The 21,047-nt window shown below is 39.2% G+C and overlaps 1 protein-coding gene and 5 long non-coding RNA genes across 6 annotated transcripts; 2 read left to right on the forward strand and 4 right to left on the reverse strand.

Annotated features, from left to right (window-relative positions):
- Positions 1-667: 667 nt before the first annotated feature.
- LOC121864822 lies at positions 668-2,160 on the reverse strand. Its single transcript, XR_006088669.1, has 3 exons — positions 2,064-2,160; positions 1,266-1,413; positions 668-911 (listed from the first exon to the last, which is right to left on the reverse strand). It is a non-coding gene; the product is annotated as an uncharacterized LOC121864822 (long non-coding RNA).
- Positions 2,161-3,532: 1,372 nt separating this feature from the next.
- On the forward strand, positions 3,533-5,267 carry LOC121864825. The gene is made up of 4 exons (XR_006088671.1): positions 3,533-3,620; positions 4,469-4,640; positions 4,877-4,906; positions 5,051-5,267. It is a non-coding gene; the product is annotated as an uncharacterized LOC121864825 (long non-coding RNA).
- A 4,655-nt stretch (positions 5,268-9,922) lies between these two features.
- On the reverse strand, positions 9,923-11,225 carry LOC121864823. Its single transcript, XR_006088670.1, has 4 exons — positions 11,118-11,225; positions 10,608-10,767; positions 10,337-10,372; positions 9,923-10,229 (listed from the first exon to the last, which is right to left on the reverse strand). It is a non-coding gene; the product is annotated as an uncharacterized LOC121864823 (long non-coding RNA).
- A 1,867-nt stretch (positions 11,226-13,092) lies between these two features.
- LOC121864820 lies at positions 13,093-14,345 on the forward strand. Its single transcript, XR_006088667.1, has 3 exons — positions 13,093-13,197; positions 13,625-13,838; positions 14,177-14,345. It is a non-coding gene; the product is annotated as an uncharacterized LOC121864820 (long non-coding RNA).
- Positions 14,346-16,574: 2,229 nt separating this feature from the next.
- LOC121864821 lies at positions 16,575-17,690 on the reverse strand. Its single transcript, XR_006088668.1, has 3 exons — positions 17,586-17,690; positions 16,960-17,161; positions 16,575-16,794 (listed from the first exon to the last, which is right to left on the reverse strand). It is a non-coding gene; the product is annotated as an uncharacterized LOC121864821 (long non-coding RNA).
- Positions 17,691-19,539: 1,849 nt separating this feature from the next.
- Positions 19,540-20,600, reverse strand: LOC121864818 (glycine-rich protein 23-like). The gene is made up of 4 exons (XM_042363990.1): positions 20,579-20,600; positions 20,027-20,378; positions 19,915-19,992; positions 19,540-19,733 (listed from the first exon to the last, which is right to left on the reverse strand). The coding sequence occupies exons 1-4, from the start codon at positions 20,579-20,581 to the stop codon at positions 19,729-19,731; spliced, it is 438 nt and encodes a 145-aa protein (XP_042219924.1). The 5' UTR covers positions 20,582-20,600; the 3' UTR covers positions 19,540-19,728.
- Positions 20,601-21,047: the final 447 nt, after the last annotated feature.

Here is a 21,047-nt window from a genome sequence, read left to right on the forward strand (position 1 = left end):
AGTGATACCGCGTAACTTCACCCCGTGAGTGACACCCGTAACTCCACCTCATGAGCGACACCGGGTAAATCCACCTCATGAGTGACACCTCGTAACTCCACCTCATGAACGACACCGGGTAAATCCACCTCATGAGTGACACCTGTAACTCCACCTCATGAGTGACACCTGTAACTCCACCCCGTGAGTGACACCGCTTAGCTCCACCTCATGAGTGACACCTCGTAACTCCATCACCTCAGTAAACTATCGCCACTGGTCTCTCGCTGCGGTATGAGAACATGAACATTACCAGCACAATATCTCCTCCATTTCTTGTTTCAGGTATTCTTGATTCGCCACAAGACTGTTTGACAAACCTCTTTACTGTCAGTGTATAGAAACACATATTAGACGGTAAAGTAATCTATTGATAACGATGAGGTTTTACAAGAACCTTTGTGTTGACAGATCAGTTGATGTATCTCCGGCGTCTTCTCTTGAGTGATATTAACTTAGAAGATTGATAAACTTATATTCAAAACACTTGGGCCATTAGTATTTGATCCAGTGGTCTCTAGGTTGACGTTAAAAACCAACCATAGGTATAGTGCTGCTCTCATCAATGGTCAGGATTCTGTATAAACTGTCAACGTTACCATTTGTTTTGCATTTAAGGAAAAAAATATTTGTTTTACATTTTGTGTTTATTAAGACAAATCATAAAAATTCTCTGAGACAGATTTAATTAAGGTATTGAATTTATGATAACGAAAGGAGAAAAGAGAGAGAGAATATCGTCAAGTGAAATGGGAATCATATAAGATGACTAAGTTAAGTTGTGGGAAGGTCTTAGCGTGATCCAGAGTGTCGCTATTCACCAGAGGCTTCACGTCGTCACCAGCAGGCCGCCCGCCACTACTTGCCATAACCTGAACAAACATAATCATAAGGAGACAGCTACCAGGACCACACATATTCCTTATACCAATATATCTTGTTTTGATCTGTCTTATACTTTGACATTTTACGCCATTAAACATTATTTAGTTTGATGTAATTTTAAAAGAACAAGATTTTATACAGTCAAGTGATAATTTGTATTATATATTAAGAATTTAGTGAAGATTATTCTGTCATCTAAATACTGCTATATAATGATATATCCTCGTATACTCTACAATATACAAACCTCGTGAAGGAATTAAGTTAAGAAATATATACGTTATATCACAACTTAAGCTATAGTATTAAAGTCTTTGGTACACCTGTTATAACTTCCTTACCGAAGTGACGGATACCACCGCCGTTGAAGCCTCCACCTGGACCAAACTGACGGATACCGTGACCGTTTTGGCCGGGACGTATAGCTTCAGCACCTACGTAGGCAGCCATGAGGGCCATCACCACCAGGACTATAAGGACGCGCCACTCCTGTAGGGGGAGGAACATGGAACGTGATAATGTATACACACACACACAAGGGGTATGGATGTGATGTACAGATGATTATGGGAGAGTCCCTTAGGTAACATTATTCCGATGCTGGTTGACGATGAGAGAGAGAGAGAGAGAGAGAGAGAGAGAGAGAGAGGCGTAATTCACATAACAGTAAAACTAATAATGAAAAAAAGTAATCAGGTGAACTTATATTTTCATTAAACTCATTGCAGTGTTAGAAAGTAAACGCTCTATGACGTAATGGTGTGACCAAAACGCAGGTGCCAGGCATTATCCACTTGAGTGTCAAGACTGTCGTCGTATTCAACGTGTTAAGACATCACACTAAGAGATCAAGTCGTTGTTTTTCAAATGCTTAAGATATTTTAATTAATGAACTCAATAACTGCACTCAGAGGGGCTGTCATCGTACTCATGGGGTTTACATCCTGACCGAGTGTTCAGACAGAGACAAATATCTTAATAACGTCACATATCACCAGCTGTTTACCCTCACTCAGCTGACCATGACACACAGACTCAACGATCAACAAAGCTCGCGTCTGTTTTACCTTTATCTGTCTATCTGGAATATAGATCACCCACTTTTAATGAGCAAGACTTAATTAGTAGAGGTGTCTTACCATTGTTGTTGCAGCAGGCTGGATAACTGACTCTCGGCAGCCAGTTCGGTCCTATATAGCGTTCCTCTGCAGGCTGGCGGCGTGACCGAACTTCCTCCAGTCACCACTGTAAACTTGGTGAAGGGCAAAAGGACAAGTTACTACGTAATTCGCTAAGAACTGTTGACGTTTGCCATGAGTTCCTGGAGTTCCTCGGCCGACGTCACTCACGAGTTTCTGCCTCTCACGACCTCTTGGTTCTCTGTTCTTTACGGGATGGCGGGTGTGTTGACGTCCTCACTGAAGTTTAATTAATTGTTTTAGGGGTAAAGCAAACCCTGATAAGAAGAGAAATGAAGGAAGAAGAAAGAATAAAAAAAATAAGAACTAGAAGGAAGAAGAAAGAATAAAAATGAAGAAACGAAGGAAGAACGATAAAAAAGGTTGAAACAAAGGAAAAAGAAGGAATAAAAAATAAGAAACGAAGGAAGAAGAACGATTGAAAGGGAAGAAACAAAGGAAAAATAAAGAATAAAAAAATAAGAAACGAAGGAAGAAGCAAGATAAAAAAAAGAAAGAAAAGGAAGAAATGTAGACGATCTTCAACTTTTGCTGTACTTATTTCTTCATCGAGTAAACCAGAAGGACAGAAGGGCAAGTAACTGCGTAATACACTTGAAATGTTTGCTCATGTATTGTGAAGACTCCAAGACGGCCTCCACTCAGGCGTGTCTGGTCCCCCACGGCCTTCTGCTCTCATTGTGTGTTGATGATGTAAGTCTTCACAATTAGCTATAATATTTTGACTAATACAAACCATTAGATGAAACTCTCTAGAAAGATGTTAAAATTACAATCGTTATCATCTCCGTCATCCAACAGCCGAGATGGTGGTGGGGGGCTAGAAGACTCAGTATGGGAGGACGTGGTGCTGGGTACTGTACCTACCATCTTCATCTCTCACTGGCTGGTGTAGTGTGACCAGTCCTTCATAGAGTTATAGGTTTATCTACATGTTTCTTTAATTAACTTTACGTGTTGTTGTTCATCATTGTCTCTCACACCACATACCTTCCTCTCAAAAGTCAGACACTGATGGTTAAATATCTAATGTTTTTTACACCAAGAAATAATAACTTGATGAGTTAGAGAGGAAAAAACTCTAAAAACAACCAAGTATTATAGAAAATTATAGTTAGATTTTCTTTTCATTAATTCAGAAATTTAAAGTTTAGGAAAAAATGTTGTGTGTATGTGTTATCAAATGGTTATTGTTCAGTCGAAAATTTCAATAAGGGAAACGTTATTAGATTATAATATAGTGTTAGTTGATGTTGTGAGGCAGCGCGGGAGAGACAAGACAAGGGGCAGTCATCGGCAGCTTCGGTAATACATGAGCAAACATCAGTGCTTTCCAGGTAGTACATGTTATACTTGTCAGTTAATCCTTGATAAAGTTTACTGGAGTGACTGAGTAAAGTTGGAGGGGTCGTAGAGCTGATCAGCCTCGAGGAGGAGACTATAAATGAGAGAACCTGAGGCTGAGAGTCACTTGTTCCAGCATCTCTGACAGTAATGGTAAGTCTCCTACACCTGACTGTGTTCTCTTAGTCCACCATTATACTTAAGTTGTGCATAAGACAGTCAGTGTTACCTGGTGAGGGTCTTGATGGTCGTGGTTTACCTCATAACTTCCTCACAGAATAACAATATTCCTCAGCTCAGCTCGATGGTGTGTGTTGTGGTCAATAAATCATAATTATTTATTGGTTTATAATTATGACAATAGCAGTGGGTCCCATACATCTGACATACCTTTAGGATACAACACACTGGGGATTAAGACTCGTTACACAATATGACAGCTTGGCCGACACTGAACTCTAACGCCTTCTCTTCCCCAACCGTAAAGTTAATTACCCCTTTTACAGCTGAGTTATCTGGGGGTTCCTCATCCAGTACACGGCCGCGGGACACAAGTCTTGGGCCAGGAGGCGGGGTCCATATCCACGTCTCTCGACAAAATTTTCACAAGTTCTTATAATGTTACATAGGAGGTTTAGCTCTAGTAAATACATGAGAAGAGTCACTATAGATGCTCTTAACATTAACTTGTTCACTAAACGACAACTTGTTCAGTAGAAGTTTTATCAAGGTACTGAACGGAAGAACAGACAGACGGTCATTACACCACAGTGAATCACTTACCCCAACATGGCCGACACAGGTTGTGTGGATAAGACAGAAACACACAAAAAAGCTGATGATTCATAGTTAATTATATATGAGGGAGATGATCAGTGTCATACACCTAGTTGTGATGTTCCAACACAACAGTTGTGTCTTCACCTGTCTCTTGTGGTTAACTGTAGTGTGTATACTTTATTCCCTTATGCTTCTTCATGACCTACATGTCTCCCCCACAGCAGTGGCGCGCCCTTCTAGTGTTGGTCCTGGTGGCCGTTTGGGCCGTCGACGTCAACGCCGCACCTGCGGCTGAGGCTGAGGCTGTGGCTGAGCCGTGCTGCGGCGGTAGACGCCGAAGTGGCGGTGGAGGCTTTGGCGGCGGCGGCGGCTTCGGAGGTGGAAGTCGTGGAGGTGATGTATAACAAGAGTTTATATTACATTTGTCTTGATATTAAACCTTGTCATTAAGCTGGACGAGTTGACCACCAACAGGTCACGTCACTGAGGCGGCCAGTGATTGTAATGATCATAAACATCTATTATATATTCTACGTCCAGAGTAATACAAGTTTTTGAGTGCCTGTATGTATACACGGTGACATCACAACCTGCTGACCACGTGTGATGACCTTCCACTCTGTTTACAGGTGGAGGCTTTGGCGGCGGCGGAGGAGGAGGTGAGTTAAACTAATCTATATTGGTGTCCAGAGATTGTGTCACTATATCACTAAATATTCATCATAAGAAAACGTTTAAAGATTTAATAAAACAAAATAAATTCATCTTCGTGATAAAACAAGTTCCTGCTTCCTCTTCCTCAGGCTTTGGCAAGTAGAGGCGGTGGACCTGCCTCGACGACCTCTGCTTCACCAACACGACAACTCTCTGGACCATCCCAACAACTACCCTTAATTAATTTGATCACAATTATCTCCAGAAAAAGACAAAATTACAATTAATTCCAATGTATTTTTTCTCTAGAACAAATTGTAAACCCATAATGAGGTGAATTATATCAAGAATAAATAATTATCATTCTTTTTTTGTCTCATTTTTGTCACCTAATTATCTTTCCTGTGACAACTCGATTAACTGAAGGTAATTATTGGCTTTAATTACCCTATAGTCACCTTCATTAGAATATTGTTGTGTATTTCTGATGATGTTTTGAGAGGGTTGAGTCTTCCCGCCAAGCTTAAGGCCACGACAGGTTGACGTTTTAAGTAACATCGTTTTCCTTCAAGATCTCACAGCTGATCCTGACTAAACTCTCTGACTGCACTACTGGTGGTAAGGGTCCTCAAGTTAATCTTATCTTTAGTTGATGGATAAACACGACTCCACAGAGGGTTAAGTACCTAACAACAATAACAACGATAAAAACAACGACAACTATGACAACAACAATAACAACAAGGGTTAAGCACCTAATAACAACAGCAATAATAATAATAATAATAATAACAATAATAATAATAATAATAATAATAATAATAATAATAATAATAATAATAATAATAATAATAATACTAACAACAATAATAATAATAATAATGATAATAATAATAATAATAATAATAATAATAATAATAATAATAATAATAATAATAATAATAATAATAACAATAATACTATTATAATAATGATAATAATAATAATAATAATAATAATAATAATAATAATAATAATAATGATAATGATAATAATAACAATAATACTATTATAATAATAATAATAATAATAATAATAATAATAATAATAATAATAATAATAATAATAATAACAATAATACTATTATAATAATAATAATAATAATAATAATAATAATAATAATAATAATAATAATAACAATAATAATATAATAATAATAATAATAATAATAATAATAATAATAATAATAATAATAATAATAATAATAATAATAATAATAATAATAATAATAATAATAATAACACCAGTTTCTCTAAAATATAAAGAAGAAAAACAATAACAACATATTAACAAAAGAGGTTAATAATTAGTGTTGAGAGAACAGCTGAGGAGAGAGACCAGGAGAGTGCTAAGGAGTGGAGGAGCTGAGAGAACAGGTAGGTAGGTAGGTAGGGGTCATCTGCCAGTACCTGAACAAATATTAGCTCTCTTAGGTAACCCAGGTACTTCATAATACACCTGCTATACCTTCTTCTTGATGAGAGTTTACTGAGGTGACAGAGCGCCGGGCAGGGAGGGTCGTGTGTGGCCAGGGAGGGTCGTGTGTGGCCAGGGAGGGTCGTGTGTGGCCAGGGAGGGTCGTGGGTGGCCAGGGAGAGGACTACACTATATAAGATGGACCCTTGAGCTGTAGGAGTCAGTTCTGCCGTAACAATGGTAAGGGGACGCTGCTGCCGATGGTTTCTCTGTGTTCTAAGTTGATTATCTGTAGCGGTAGTAGTTATTGGAGCTTTGTATATGACGGAACTACATGATAACCCCTAAGTCGTGTTGTTCACTCATGTGGTTTGGGAAATAGTTTGCATTTTCTACACGGAGGTTTAATTTGTCGTTGTGAGGAAATGCAATACTTATTTATTGCAATAGTGATGTTGTGTATTATGTATTTACTGTTATAATGATGTAATATAATACGTATTTACTGTTATAATGATGTAATATAATACGTATTTACTGTTATAATGATGTAATATAATAGGTATTTACTGTTATAATGATGTAATATAATACGTATTTACTGTTATAATGATGTAATATAATACGTATTTACTGTTATAATGATGTAATATAATACGTATTTACTGTTATAATGATGTAATATAATAGGTATTTACTGTTATAATAATACAAATTACTCAATACCACACCAGCTTAAAATTTCCTATTGCCGTGTTCTTCCTCCCGGCGCGGCGCTGTAGAAGTGGACAGCTCTGTTGATGTTGGTGTTGGCGGCCGTCTTCATCACTGCCGAGGGTGAGCCGTGTTGTGGCCGCCACCGTCACCATGGTGGAGGAAGAGGTGGAGGGGGAGGTGGAGGAGGGATCTTTGGTGGAGGAGGACATCATGGAGGTGATATATTGAAATGTGTTTGGTGATCAAGTATTTAGTTTCTACAGTATAATGTAGCTGACGTCACTGTTTATTGATTCTATTTCCTGATGTTCCACTCTATTTACAGGTGGAGGAGGAGGTGGTAATGGTGGAGGAGGATGTAAGTGTACCAATATATTACTTTTATCAGTTAATTATAAGTGAAATATTCCAAGATAATATTATAAGTTTAAGGGAAAAAAGTCTTCCCTGTTAAATAAGTTTGTGTTATTTTTTTTATTCAGTTTATGGTAAGTAGTGCGAGAAGACCTGCCTGTAGGAGGACAACTGCCAGGGATGTCCTCCAGGAAGCTCCTCAGGACAACACACTGGATCACTTCAAGATTTTCCTGGAGTTTGAGAATAATATTTTCCATTATATGTAAAATTTCAATTATATTTTCAATGTACTGTATGATTGTCGGTTACTAAAAATACGAGTCGAAAATGTGTTGTGTTGTGTTGTGTTGTGTTGCAACGTATCGCCTTACTCTTAACTTTGTATTTATTTATTTTGCAGAAAGTTTAACATATTAAAGAAATTTACCTCGTCAGAGTGGCTTTGTTTACACTCATTTACAATCATCACTATGAAAATGGATGACAAATCATATTTAGGTGAATATAAGGATGTACATAAAAATAGTCAACGTGTTCATTTAATAAAATAAAAATATTACAGTTTATTTACCTATCTAAAAATAATATATTGATTAACTGGGAAAAAATGAATTTCGAGTCAAAGCGAAGAATTATGATCGATGGGGCTGTGATGTTGGAGGAGCTTCACGCAGTACGCCGTCGCCAGGTGTTAAGTTCTATTTGCCAAAACAAGAAACTGATTTATCTAGACAGTGACCAGCGTGCTGTTGACACTAAACACTTTGAAGTTAATAGATTTTGTCCTCAAAGAAGTTTACCTTAAAACATTATCTTCAAACTTAATTATAAAATATCAAAATATCAACTGGAAATTATAATGTTCAGTGATAGATCTTCGTTAGGGAACAATACTCAGTGGAAACATGAAGACAAATTCTCACCTCCTCCTCCACTACAGCCACCTGAAACACAACACAACGTCAATATTTCCGACATATTAATAGTGACAAGTTTATTAGATTCATCTCAGCATATAATTAATTATTCTCTAGTGTGACAATCAGTAGAGGTGTTGTACTAATAAGCGTTATACCAGTGTGTTAGTCAACCAGTTATTGAACAAGTTAATAAACAAAATTAAGTTATAAAATTGTTCCGCTCTCACCGTGTCAATCATTACACTTAATATCATTTTTCCTTTTTATCTCGACGTCCACCACCGAAGCTGCCGCCTCCGCCAAACCCGCCGCCGCCATCCCGCCTGCGGCCACAACACGGCTCAGCCTCGGCTTCGGCTTCAGCATTGACGTAGACGGCCATGATGGCCACCAGGACCACCATCAGGAGGAAAGTCCACTTCTGTAGGAGACGAACAGGACTATGGCGCGTGTAGGTGTTGATATACTAAGACTACACACACACACACACACACACACACACATGCCTCCAGAAGAGCAGTGAGTGACGAAGAAGTTTGGGCGATGAAGGTCTTCTGACATCGTGTACTTATGACCACTTTCAACTCACAGTCAACACGACAGCGTTTGAAAAGGCTGAATTTAATATTGTCTTAACTGTGTGAGTGTGTCACCAGAGGGTCACCAGTTAACTTGCCTCTGGTCACAGCTACACACGATGACTTATACTCTCCAATACCAAACAAAAGCGATTTAAGAACTAAACTGCAGGTGAATATTAAGGAGTTTTACCATAACTGCAGAAGGAGGTGGTGGCATTGGCCCTCAGACACAGGTTTCAGCAAATTTAGTGGCCTTCAGCTGGCATCCGCGCACGCAGGAACTCCCCAAATCTTGGCTCTGGTCACCTCAGTAAACCTCGAGAAGGACGGAGGGACGAGGGAGCTTCATGTGTTGGTGTTTGTTTTGGTATAAACGGAGCCGCTGACGACAGCTTCTCTTGTCTTGCTGAGACCGCGTAATGTTTTCTAAACATAATATTTTTTGATGTTTGTAGACATATTCGTGTTCCAGTTGTAAGGTGTTGTAAAAATACTACTACTAGTACTACTACTACTACTACTACTACTACACCTACTTTTTTTTTTACGTGGCCTCCAGCCACACGGGCTTCGTTGGATGTGTTTGTGGCCTATGTCGTTGGATGAGCCACACACGCATTGGGAGGGCAAACTTTCTACTGGCCATCTATACTACTACTATTACCACTTACTACTACTACTACTACTACTTCATCTTACAATGTTATGTTCTTAGCTGAGGGGTAACATCGCTTGTAAGTTTAGATGATGGTGTCAAGTTGAGGTAGTAAAGGCGGTCGCTTGCAGTGCCGGCTAAGGTGTTCCTGTGTGAACACTGACCTCTAACATCATTATTGTACTCTTTTTTTATCTTTTCATTTATTTCATCTATTTTGGGAGAAGATAAACATACAAATTATATTTACCTGTCATACATCGGGATATTTCGTTAAGTCATCAAAGAAATGAGACACAGACCATCATATTCACATCCACAGAAGAAAACAAAATCTAATACGTGTTCATTTATTGAAGACAAAGATTTATACAAGTTCCTAATTTAGTCACAACAACAGATCAAAGTGAAGATACAAGTTTGGGATTTTTGAGAGTCAAAATGAGATTTTTTTTTTTTTTTTTAGAAAGGCGTTAAAGAGGTCGAGAACGTCGTCATAACCGAGAAGTTTCATGCAGGCAGGTCCTCTCTCCAGCAGGTGGGTCCTCCCTCCAGCAGGTGGGTCCTCCCTCCAGCAGGTGGGTCCTCCCTCCAGCAGGTGGGTCCTCCCTCCAGCAGGTAATTCCTCCTTACTTGCCGTAACCTGAAGAAGGATTAGAGAAATGTCATGAAAACCCGGATGGTTAAGGTTCAGATATTGTCTTGTTATGGACCCTCAGTGACAAGTGTCTACAGTGTTATCTTACTCACCTCCTCCTCCTCCAAAACCGCCTCCAAATCCACCACCTGGAAACAGAATTATACATCAGTACAATGAATAATGTTGAGGCATTTTGGTGTAAACTAAACATCAGTAGTGTTGACGTTTGACACACACAGACACAGACACAGACACAGACACACATATTCCAGAATATTTGTTATCGTGTTATCTAATGATGGATTTCAAGTTCCAAAACACTTTTCAGTAATTTTCATGTGATTCATACTCCATAAATAATCATTTTCTACAATACGTCACCTCCAAGTCCGCCGCCGAAGCCGCCACCTCCACCAAAGCCGCCACCACCTCGTCTACGACCGCCGCAACACGGCTCAGCCTCAGCTTCAGCCGCAGGTGCGGCATTGACGTAGACGGCCAAGACGGCCACCAGGACCAACACTAGAAGGGCGCGCCACTGCTGTAGGGGAGACGTGTAGGTCATGAAGACTAGCGTGTATAGATATGGATATATTAAAAGTGTGTGTGTGTGTGTGTGTGATAGGCGAAGACCTTTAGTACTAAGAAATAAACACCATGTATGAAATAACAAGCACTAAAGACTTACGTTATACACTTCAACGAACAAACCGCTCCTCGGTAAACTCACCCACCAGGGTTGGTCACAAACCTACACCACTCACTACTATGAACCAAACAACACTGGTCATTTTAACAGCAAGTTCTCACCTGCTCTACCTGCCCATTTAACATATATCATCTTAGTCCACAGCAGTAAGTATGAGAACACTATCAGGGGGGAGGTCTTACCATTGTTGTTTCAGGAGGCTCACAGACAGCTACTGACTCTCAGCCGCAGGTTCCATAATATATAGCGTCCTCCTCCAGGCCTGTGAACCCCCCATGACCTTCTCGCACTGAACTCAAGTCACCTAATCAAACAGTATTAAAAGGACGAAGGGACAAGTGACCTATCTGAAGGAGTTGGTGTTTGTTCATGTATTGAGGGAGGCGCCGCTACTCAGCCTTCCTCTACCTACTGCACCACACCACACCACACCACACCACACCACACCACATCACACCACACCACACCACACCACACACACCACCACACCACACCACACCACACCCACACCACACCACACACTCCAACACCACATCACACCACACCACACCACCACACCACACCACACACCACACCACACCACACCACACACCCACACACACCACACACACACCACACCACACCACACCACACCACACCACACACACCACACACCACACCACACCACACCACACCACACCACACCACACACACACCACACCACACCACACCACACCACACCACACCACACACACCACACCACACCACACCACACCACACCACATCACACCACACCACACCACACCACACTCAACACTCATTATTACCATTGTGTCTCACCTGCTTGGGATCATAACATTAAAATGACACTTTACCTGTGTGCTTAATCACGACTCTCCATCCCTGTATTAGGAAAACTGTTAACACGATACTTTGAATATAAACAAAGTATTTTAACCATACTTGGTATGTGGGTATATCACCTAATAAAAGCTTTCAGATTATCACCAAAAATAATAGTTCCTTTAACATTGTTTAGCCCCAGCGGATGACCTGATTATATTTAATGGCGAACTTGTTGAAAAATTAATCTAAATAACACGAAAAATAAAGCCAGGAAAAGCCGTCCTTGGTTCTCATAACTCAGGGTCTAAAAGTATTCCAGAGTGACCAATTAGGGATTCTGAGGAGAGAGAGAGAGAGAGAGAGAGAGAGAGAGGATACGAACGCAGTTGTAAAGATCTTTTTAAAGTGTTTGGTTCTTCAGGGTGAGAGAGGCAGTCAACAAGGCCGTGACGTCAAGACAAACACCGAAGGAGACGGCAGTTGGATTGTTCTTTCCTACTGAGGGATTACATTACCACTGACTGTGGGCTTAAGAGCTGTGGCCTCAGAGACAGACACCCCCCAAGTGCTCTACTGTGGGGGTCAGACGTTGCCCACAGTACCAAGTCTTCATTCACAGCTAACATAACTTCCATAATTATTGTATATGAAATAGTAAACAACGAGAAGAGAATAAGTAGGAATGGAGATTAAAGGGAATAAATAGAGACATATAAAGAGCAGATGTATATAGAGTTGTGAAAGAGGTGAGAATAAAATAAGTCAACAGGAGCCTGATGACTGTGAGTCTACCTGAGTCTACCTGTCACACCAGCGAGAACTAATATGTGTATTAAAGGTGATCTTACGTTTAAGAATAAATATTTAGTGAGAGTGTGTTGTGATGTTGTGTTGTGAGAAAAACTTACTGAAACAATACAATTATATGCAGACGGTCTGAAGGATATATGAGATGTGTACCGTCAATTATTGTTATCTTATAAACTTACCAAAACAATTATTTTGGTCTGATATACCAACATAAACAGAGATATTTTTGAACTTTTGTATAATCATCATATGTCTTCTGTACCAAGTATAAGATTAACAGAATAACTTTTTTTTTATGGAATATAAAAAAAAATAAATAAAATACGTATTGCGTGTTACTTCCGTGATGAGAACATAAATGCCATTAACAAATTGAGGATGAACACAAGGCCGTGCGGGAGCCAGAACACAGAAGCGATCGGCGTCACAGTTCACGAATTATACGAGCAAACATTGACAGTGGAGGTGCATTACGTAGCTGCTACCTGCTGTCCTTTCGCCCTTGAGGGGGGTTTACCGAGGTGACTGAGAGAACTGTGGGGAGGACGTGCGTGGGCAGCAGTGGTCTATATATATAAGAGAATCTGCAGCCTAGAGTCAGTTATCCAGCCTCCTGCAACAACAATGGTAAGATGTCTACACCTGCCTAACTGTACCTTTACTAGATCCATCACTTCCGACTGACAGACATAGAGGGTAGCATACATAAGCGTTTTGATTTACGAGTAAAGTTTGTGAGAGGGAAGAACTCAATAACACCTTAACTGTTGTATTTATGCCAGGAGGTTCACTGCCAGCTTTAACCTGTGCTAGCTAGAGTGTTTAATATCTTGTAGTGATTTGATGAAGAAAAGTTGTACGAGAAAACTTAGAAGTTATTTAGAAGTTATTTAAGGCACATGATTGTGAGATACGAATTCAGGTTTATGTTTACAGTCTCCAACAGGTTTGGTAAATAAGTATGTGAATAAGAATAACATAGTTATTTGATGTGTTTATGTGTGTATAATTCACTACCTCTGTACGTGATCATGCTGCTCCTCCGCCCCATCAGAAGTGGTTCTCTCTCGTCGTCCTCGTGGTGGTGGCCGTGTTGGCCGCCTTCACTAGCGCTGAACCACTGCGTCCTGGCCAAGACGGTCATGGAGTCCGTATTCGACCAGGCCAAGACGGACACGGAATTCGTATTCGACCAGGCCAAGATGGCCATGGCACCCATATTGGCGGCCCAAGTGGTGGCTTTAATGGTGGAGGAATCCGTCATCAAGGTAATGTTTGTGACCTGACTTTAGGAGGCACTGTGTGGTGGGCTGACTTGTGTATGTTAGTCATTCTAAGACTCAGTGAGTTTATTATCAAATATGTCTTGTTAAATTTGGTGTAGTTAATATTATCATCTGAGCTGAGCGTTGAGTGCAAGAGATAAACAATAAAATACTCGCATATAAAGTATAGAGACGAAGATCGACATTAAGAAACATCTAAAGTCTAATAAATAAACAGAAATCGAGAAGATTTTTATAATATCTAGTAAGGAAAATATCAACTGTTTTGAAATAACCTTTGAGAAATATTTCCATGATTAATTGTGTTGTCTTTTTTGTAGACTAACGGCTGAGGACCTGACCTGCCTGCTGGGGGATTGATGGCGAGGGGCCTCTTGTGTGAGTCTCCACAACTCTGACCAGCGTCTTGACCAGAGTATCAGTATTCTCGACAACCATCAACACTGTCTATAAGATTATGTTCGTCGACGAATAAACAAAAACTTATAATCCTTCTGTTTTATTACACTGAGATGAATTTATATGCTTATGCAAATCTTTCCCTAAATACTGATATTATTATTGGCTACAGACTACAAGACCTAACACACACGGGAATAGTAATAACAATAATAATAATAATCATCATCATCATCATCAGAAGGAAATGATTGGTGTGATAAAACAAACGCGATACAACAATAAAAAATAAACTCATTTAAGACATCTTGGGGTGACTGTGATGATTGGAAGTAATTAGCATAGAGCAAAATCCATATATGAAATAAGTAAATATATAAAACCTTAAAACCCTTACAATAACCACAGGTAAACAGCAATAACCACAGGTAAACAACAATAACCACAGGTAAACAGCAATAACCGTAGGTAAACAGTAATATCAACAGGTAAACAGTAATATCAACAGGTAAATAACAATAATCACAGATAATCAACAATATCCACAGGTAAACAACAATAATCACAGATAGACAACAATATCCACAGGTAAACAACAATATCCACAGGTAAACAACAATAATCACAGATAATCAACAATATCCACAGGTAAACAACAATATCCACAGGTAAACAACAATAATCACAGATAGACAACAATATCCACAGGTAAACAACAATATCCACAGGTAAACAACAATAATCACAGATAAACAATAATATCAACAGGTAAACAACAATAATCACTGATAGACAACAATATCGACAGGTAAACAACAATAATCACATATAAACAATAATATCCACAGGTAAACAACAATAATCATAGATAAACAATAATATCCACAGGTAAACAACAATAATCATAGATAAACAACAATATCCACGTCACTGCTTTGCGAGAAACAAAATGGCCACGCGCTGTGAAAGTCTACGGGCTTTTCTCGTCCACTCCTCCAACCAAACTTTCAGAGTTAGCGAAAATACCATAATAAGAAATCAACACAGATTATTAAATATTTTAAAACATTATCTTTTTCACGTAAGTTTGTGTTGATGTTATAATGTATTAAAGTACAGTCCGTTTCACTGGTGTGTTTACAGGGGCTCGTCAGGTTTTGTGGAGTGTGGCAGCCCCGTGTTTGTTTATATTTAACAGAAGGAAACTCGCAATAGTAAACATACCAGGGAATTAAAGTAAAACAATATTAAAACAAATATCTCAATGTAATGATTTGTGGAATGTTTATATGAAGAGCCCCTGTAAATGTACTAGTGGAGGGGACTGTACCTGAACAATTAAAGATTTAACAGCGTGTATTCTAAAGCTATTACAGTAATCATCAAGAAATATGAATTACAGAGAGATACATCTTTCTTTAAGGTAAGAATTATTATACAACAACAGTAACTATAGCTCCTAATATCTTGTTGTTTTGATAATTACAAACCGAATTCTCTTGACGTAAACTTCAAATATATCGTCATCTGTTTAGTAACTTCTGCATAATATTTGTCTTTCTAAATATTTTTACTTTCTTGAAAAATTTGAAGGAAAAATATCTTCTTTTATCCGAACACAATTATTTTTCATTTGTTTATTTTTTGACGTTCGGTTTTGTTTTGATTTTAGAAGGTCAAAATTAAATTAATATATAGAGAGTTTTTGTCCTTTGATTTCTTATGCATATTGCCCTTCCCCCCGCCCGTCCTCTGAGTATAATGAATTAGTCTATTGAGTACATCTGAACCCTTTGAGTTGATATCTGAACCCCTTGAGTTGATATCTGAACCCCTTGAGTTGATATCTGAACCCCTTGAGTTGATATCTGAACCCCTTGAGTAGTATCAGTTAAGGTATTAAATACGATGCCATTACCCCTTTGAGTACGAGGATCTCATTTTAAGTGCGATTACATTCTACACAAGGGTTAACTCATCGTACTCAAGGGGGTTGGCCTCGTACTCAGGGGCTAAGATATTAGATAAAGAACTTACTAAGCTATATCACTGTTACTGTTGAAGTGTGGGGTTGGCTTAGGTTAGGTTAGGTTAGATTAGGTTAGGTTAGGTTAGGTTAGGTGGCCGACATTATGACAGCCACTACGGGTAACTCAGTGTATGTGTAACAACTAATGTGTGTTTCTTCTCATCTCACATAATTTACTTTGGTGGAAGTTAAACCTCTGATGGAAACAAATTTTCTTTCCTATAGATAACTCCTATGGTTAAAAGATTCACACAAACAGTACAAATCAACTCGTTGCAATAAAACAATAATTGATAGCCGTTTGTTTATTAAAGTACACAATCTTACAAAATTTGGTGACATAAGTTACATTGGTTAAAGAAAAACGAAAATATTAGATCTTTTCAGTCAGTTATGAAGGATTTACAAAAAAAAAGTTATTCCTGTAATCTAAGATGTTGTCATGGTCGAGGAACTTCGTGCAGGTCGTCGTCATCAGCAGGCAGGTCTTCAGCCTTTACTTGCCCCAACCTGAGGCAGCAAAAAAATGAGATTAGTATAATGAACCTAGTGAAGTCTTTGACACTTATTAATGTTTATTTATAGAAGAAAATATTGGTTCAAATTAGCCACTATTGAGAGTTATGACACATCTATTGCGTTTGTTTGAATATGAATACTTGTTGTTTTGCTCACCTCCTCCTCCTCCAAAGCCGCCACCAAATCCTCCACGACTTCCACCTCCGAAGCCGCCACCTCCACCGAAGCCGCCGCCACCTCGTCTACGACCGCAACACGGCTCAGCTTCAGCCGCAGCCTCAGCCTCAGCCGCAGGTGCGGCGTTGACATAAACGGCCAAGACGGCCACCAGGACCAACACTAGAAGGGCGCGCCACTGCTGTAGGGGAGACGTGTAGGTCATGAAGACTGTATCAAGTTCCTTGCCTTATGACAGCTACAGGGCGCCACCTCCTAGGCTTCACTCATTATCAACAGCATCACATATCTCGGATGTCAAAAAACTACTAATTTTTTTTATTATTTTAACTCGAGCTGTAGCCAGAACTTATACGCTTATAATCAAAACACTGATGGAACATTGAGACTCAGGGAGAAATAGGTGTGTGAAGTGCTCACAAGCCACCACGATGTACTGTACTGTCTATGTTAGAAGCTTCCACCTACTGTACTGTGGCTCTCACTCACGAACCAGACAACACTACTTCATTATTATTGATCTCTCCTGATCTTTCATCGTAAACTACACACGAAGTATTGATCCTGAGTACCAAGAGAGAAGGAGACTCGGGAGTAAACCTTACCATCGTTGTTGTAGGAGGCAGGACAACTGGCCCTCCACCTCTGGTTCCCTCTTATATAGTGCTGTCCTCCAGGCTGGGTAGCAAGCATGACCTTCCAAAACTACACTCAGTCACCTTAGTAAACCCTTCCAAGGCTGAAGGGACAGGTATACTATGCATTACCTGGAATTGTTAATGTTTGTTCTTGCACTGATAGAGTGGTCGATGACCGCTACCTAGCCTCGCTGCGCCGGTCCCTCGCCGCCTCGCACCCATTGTCTGTTAACTGATGCGTCCTTAAGACTTCTTTTATCACATTTCATCCAAGATAATCCTTGCTAAAGTTAAGCAACAGATTTAAGCAAAACACAATTAATAAGAAAGAGACATAATCACCAAGACATGTAAACTTCCTCACGCCTTGACATGTAAACTTCCTCACGTCTTGACCTGTAAACTTCTTCACGCCTTGACATGTAAACTTCCTCACGCCTTGACATGTAAACTTCCTCACGTCTTGACCTGTAAACTTCCTCACGCCTTGACATGTAAACTTCCTCACGCTCTCCGTCTCTCATTTCTCCTGTATTACCATCAACCACTCACCTCACAAAACCAAACTTCATCATCGATCATCCCAACATATTTCTTGTTACAACTTAGAGATCCAACCCACAAAAGGCAGGGAGGAACATCTAGGTGAGCATTTCCCCGATAAAAATACACATACTGTAGTACACAATATTGTAATAAGGAATTTTACCATAGTTCTTAAGCGAAGTTATCCAGACGGCCCCCATCTGGATTATAGATACCAGTCAGTCCTCCGTCCCATCCATGAACCCTGAGACTCAAGAACCTGTCAATCCGAGACATGACACATTGTTGGGTCTATAGATGGTGCACTGTGTGATGTCTCGGATTCACAGGGTTCATGATTCACAGGGTTCATGATTCACAGGGTTCATGGATGGGACGGAGGGCTGATAGGACTTTCTTTGTTGGGTGTATATATACATTCCTATATAGATTCAATACTTTCTAAATTCTACTCACACAACACGTAGAAAGTATAGTTTTAGATAGAAAATAGTTTATGTTAATCTCTCATCTCAGCAACCCTCTGCAGTGGTGATGAAGGAACACTCTCACACTAAACTACACAATAGTGGGACTTGGCAGCGTCGATCTCTCCTCCACACTGACCGACTCTTCACAGTCATCTTACACTAATATTGATTCTTTGTTTGGATGTATTTACTTAAACAAGCTTAATATTAACATTTAGAGGATATTTATTTATTGTATTGCCTGAAAATCAAATGTGTTGAATATGAGTGAAAGTTTTGATATTAGTAATGAATTAAATAGGTAAAATGCCTTTATATTTTCAAGTTTTTCATTATATATTTATAATGTGAAGAACACATTCAAATAGACTGTGTGCAAAGACTCATTAAAGACTCAAGAAAAGATTTACCTTTTGATATACAGGTGAACAAGAGAGGCAAACACTACCTGGAAACACACCAGTCAATGTTTACCCAAATAATGAAACGAATGAAACAATTTAGAGAGAAATAGCTTGACGAATATGTCTTAGGTTAGGATAGGTTAAGTTTCACATGAGATTGTAGATTATGTTTGAAATTATTTGATATAACGTAAGGGAAGATGGTATAAGCGGGTGTGGAGACAAAACTGAATGTTAGATTGAACCAACTCAACATAGCAAGTTGGTCACCAAGTATTCGTCAGCTACTTATGATAAACATATTAACGGTATTTAATGTGTTATCTTGTTCCTCACGATTTGTTTGTTCAGTCAGTAAGAAACAAGATACAGAATATCACTTTTTCATGTCTTTTATTATATCAAGTATTTCATGAAAAATAAAGATATTTTGGAAATGATTTACACAAATAGAACAACATTGTTAAAAATTCTTTTAATTTATTAAGGAAAACAACCTTACAAATATTACCAATTTATTCGAGAGAAAAAAAAAGCTATATTCAAACAGTTGAAGTAAAATTTGTTATCATTGAAGACGACGTGGTGTGATGATAAGATTATGTCGTGATCTTAAGTTGTCTCCTGGCCGAGAGCTTCACGTCGTCGGCAGCAGTCCTCCAGCAGGCAGGTCCTCCACCTGTACATGTTCTAACCTGTGGAGAGATAGGGTGAAAGTTTGACTAAAATGAACATCTGGGGTGCTGTAAGTTTCTCCTATATTATATCAGTAACTCGTTATGTGTTACATCATAATTCTGTATTATAGAGTAACGATGTTTACGTCAATAGCTTATTTTGGCTTAGAACTAATGTTATCACAGCCGTTATCCTCACCATACTGACGGATTCCACCACCGTTGAAGCCTCCACCTGGACCCAGATCACGGATTCCACCGCCGTTGAAGCCTCCACCTGTGCCTAGGTCACGGATTCCACCGGCCTCCACCTGTGCCTAGGTCACGGATTCCACCGCCATTGAAGCCTCCACCTGTGCCTAGGTCACGGATTCCACCACCGTTGAAGCCTCCACCTGGACCCAGATCACGGATTCCACCGCCGTTGTAGCCTCCACCTGTGCCTAGGTCACGGATTCCACCACCGTTGAAGCCTCCACCTGTGCCTAGGTCACGGATTCCACCGCCATTGAAGCCTCCACCTGTGCCTAGGTCACGGATTCCACCGCCGTTGAAGCCGCCACCTGTACCATATTGACGGATTCCGTGACCGTCTTGGCCAGGACGTATATCAGCGCCGACGTGGACGGCCAACACCACCAGGACTATAAGGGCACTCCACTCCTGTAGGGGAACATGTAACTTGTATTAAGTTATTATTATTATTATTATTATTATTATTATTATTATTATTATTATTATTATTATTATTAATATTATTATTATTATTATTATTATTATTATTATTATTATTATTATTATTATTATAATTATTATTATTATTATTATTATTATTATTATATAGGAGACAAGAGTCGTCTTACCATTAGTTGATGATGTCTGGTACAAGTGACTCTCAGCTTCAGGTGTTGGACGTATATATACTGCAGTGCCTTCCTGTAGGAGGTGCGCGCGCAGGAGAGGCCAAAGCTTCTCTCCTGTCACCTGTGTAAACAAGGTCGAGGGGAAGTGATGAAAACAATCAGGAAAAGTTGATACTAATGAGCTCAGGGTCTGTGGGAGGTGTTGATAACCGATGCTGCCTCTGAGCCTAACACTAACCTTTGTTTACGCCTGATCTTTGATCTTCATGCTGTTGTTAAAAGTCTCTTGTTCTGTATAAACAATCAAATAATATACTTAATAATTTGATGTATATAAAATTTTGTAAAGTATTATAATATTTAGTAAGAAGTATTTATGTGAAATGAAATTTCGTAAAATATTCCGGTCTTTAACTGTTGGTAAGGCAATGATATCAACACACGAATAAATAACAGAATTACTACACAA

Source organism: Homarus americanus, unplaced genomic scaffold, assembly GCF_018991925.1.
Source record: "Homarus americanus isolate GMGI-L3 unplaced genomic scaffold, GMGI_Hamer_2.0 scaffold46273, whole genome shotgun sequence".
NCBI classification, from domain to species: domain Eukaryota; kingdom Metazoa; phylum Arthropoda; class Malacostraca; order Decapoda; family Nephropidae; genus Homarus; species Homarus americanus.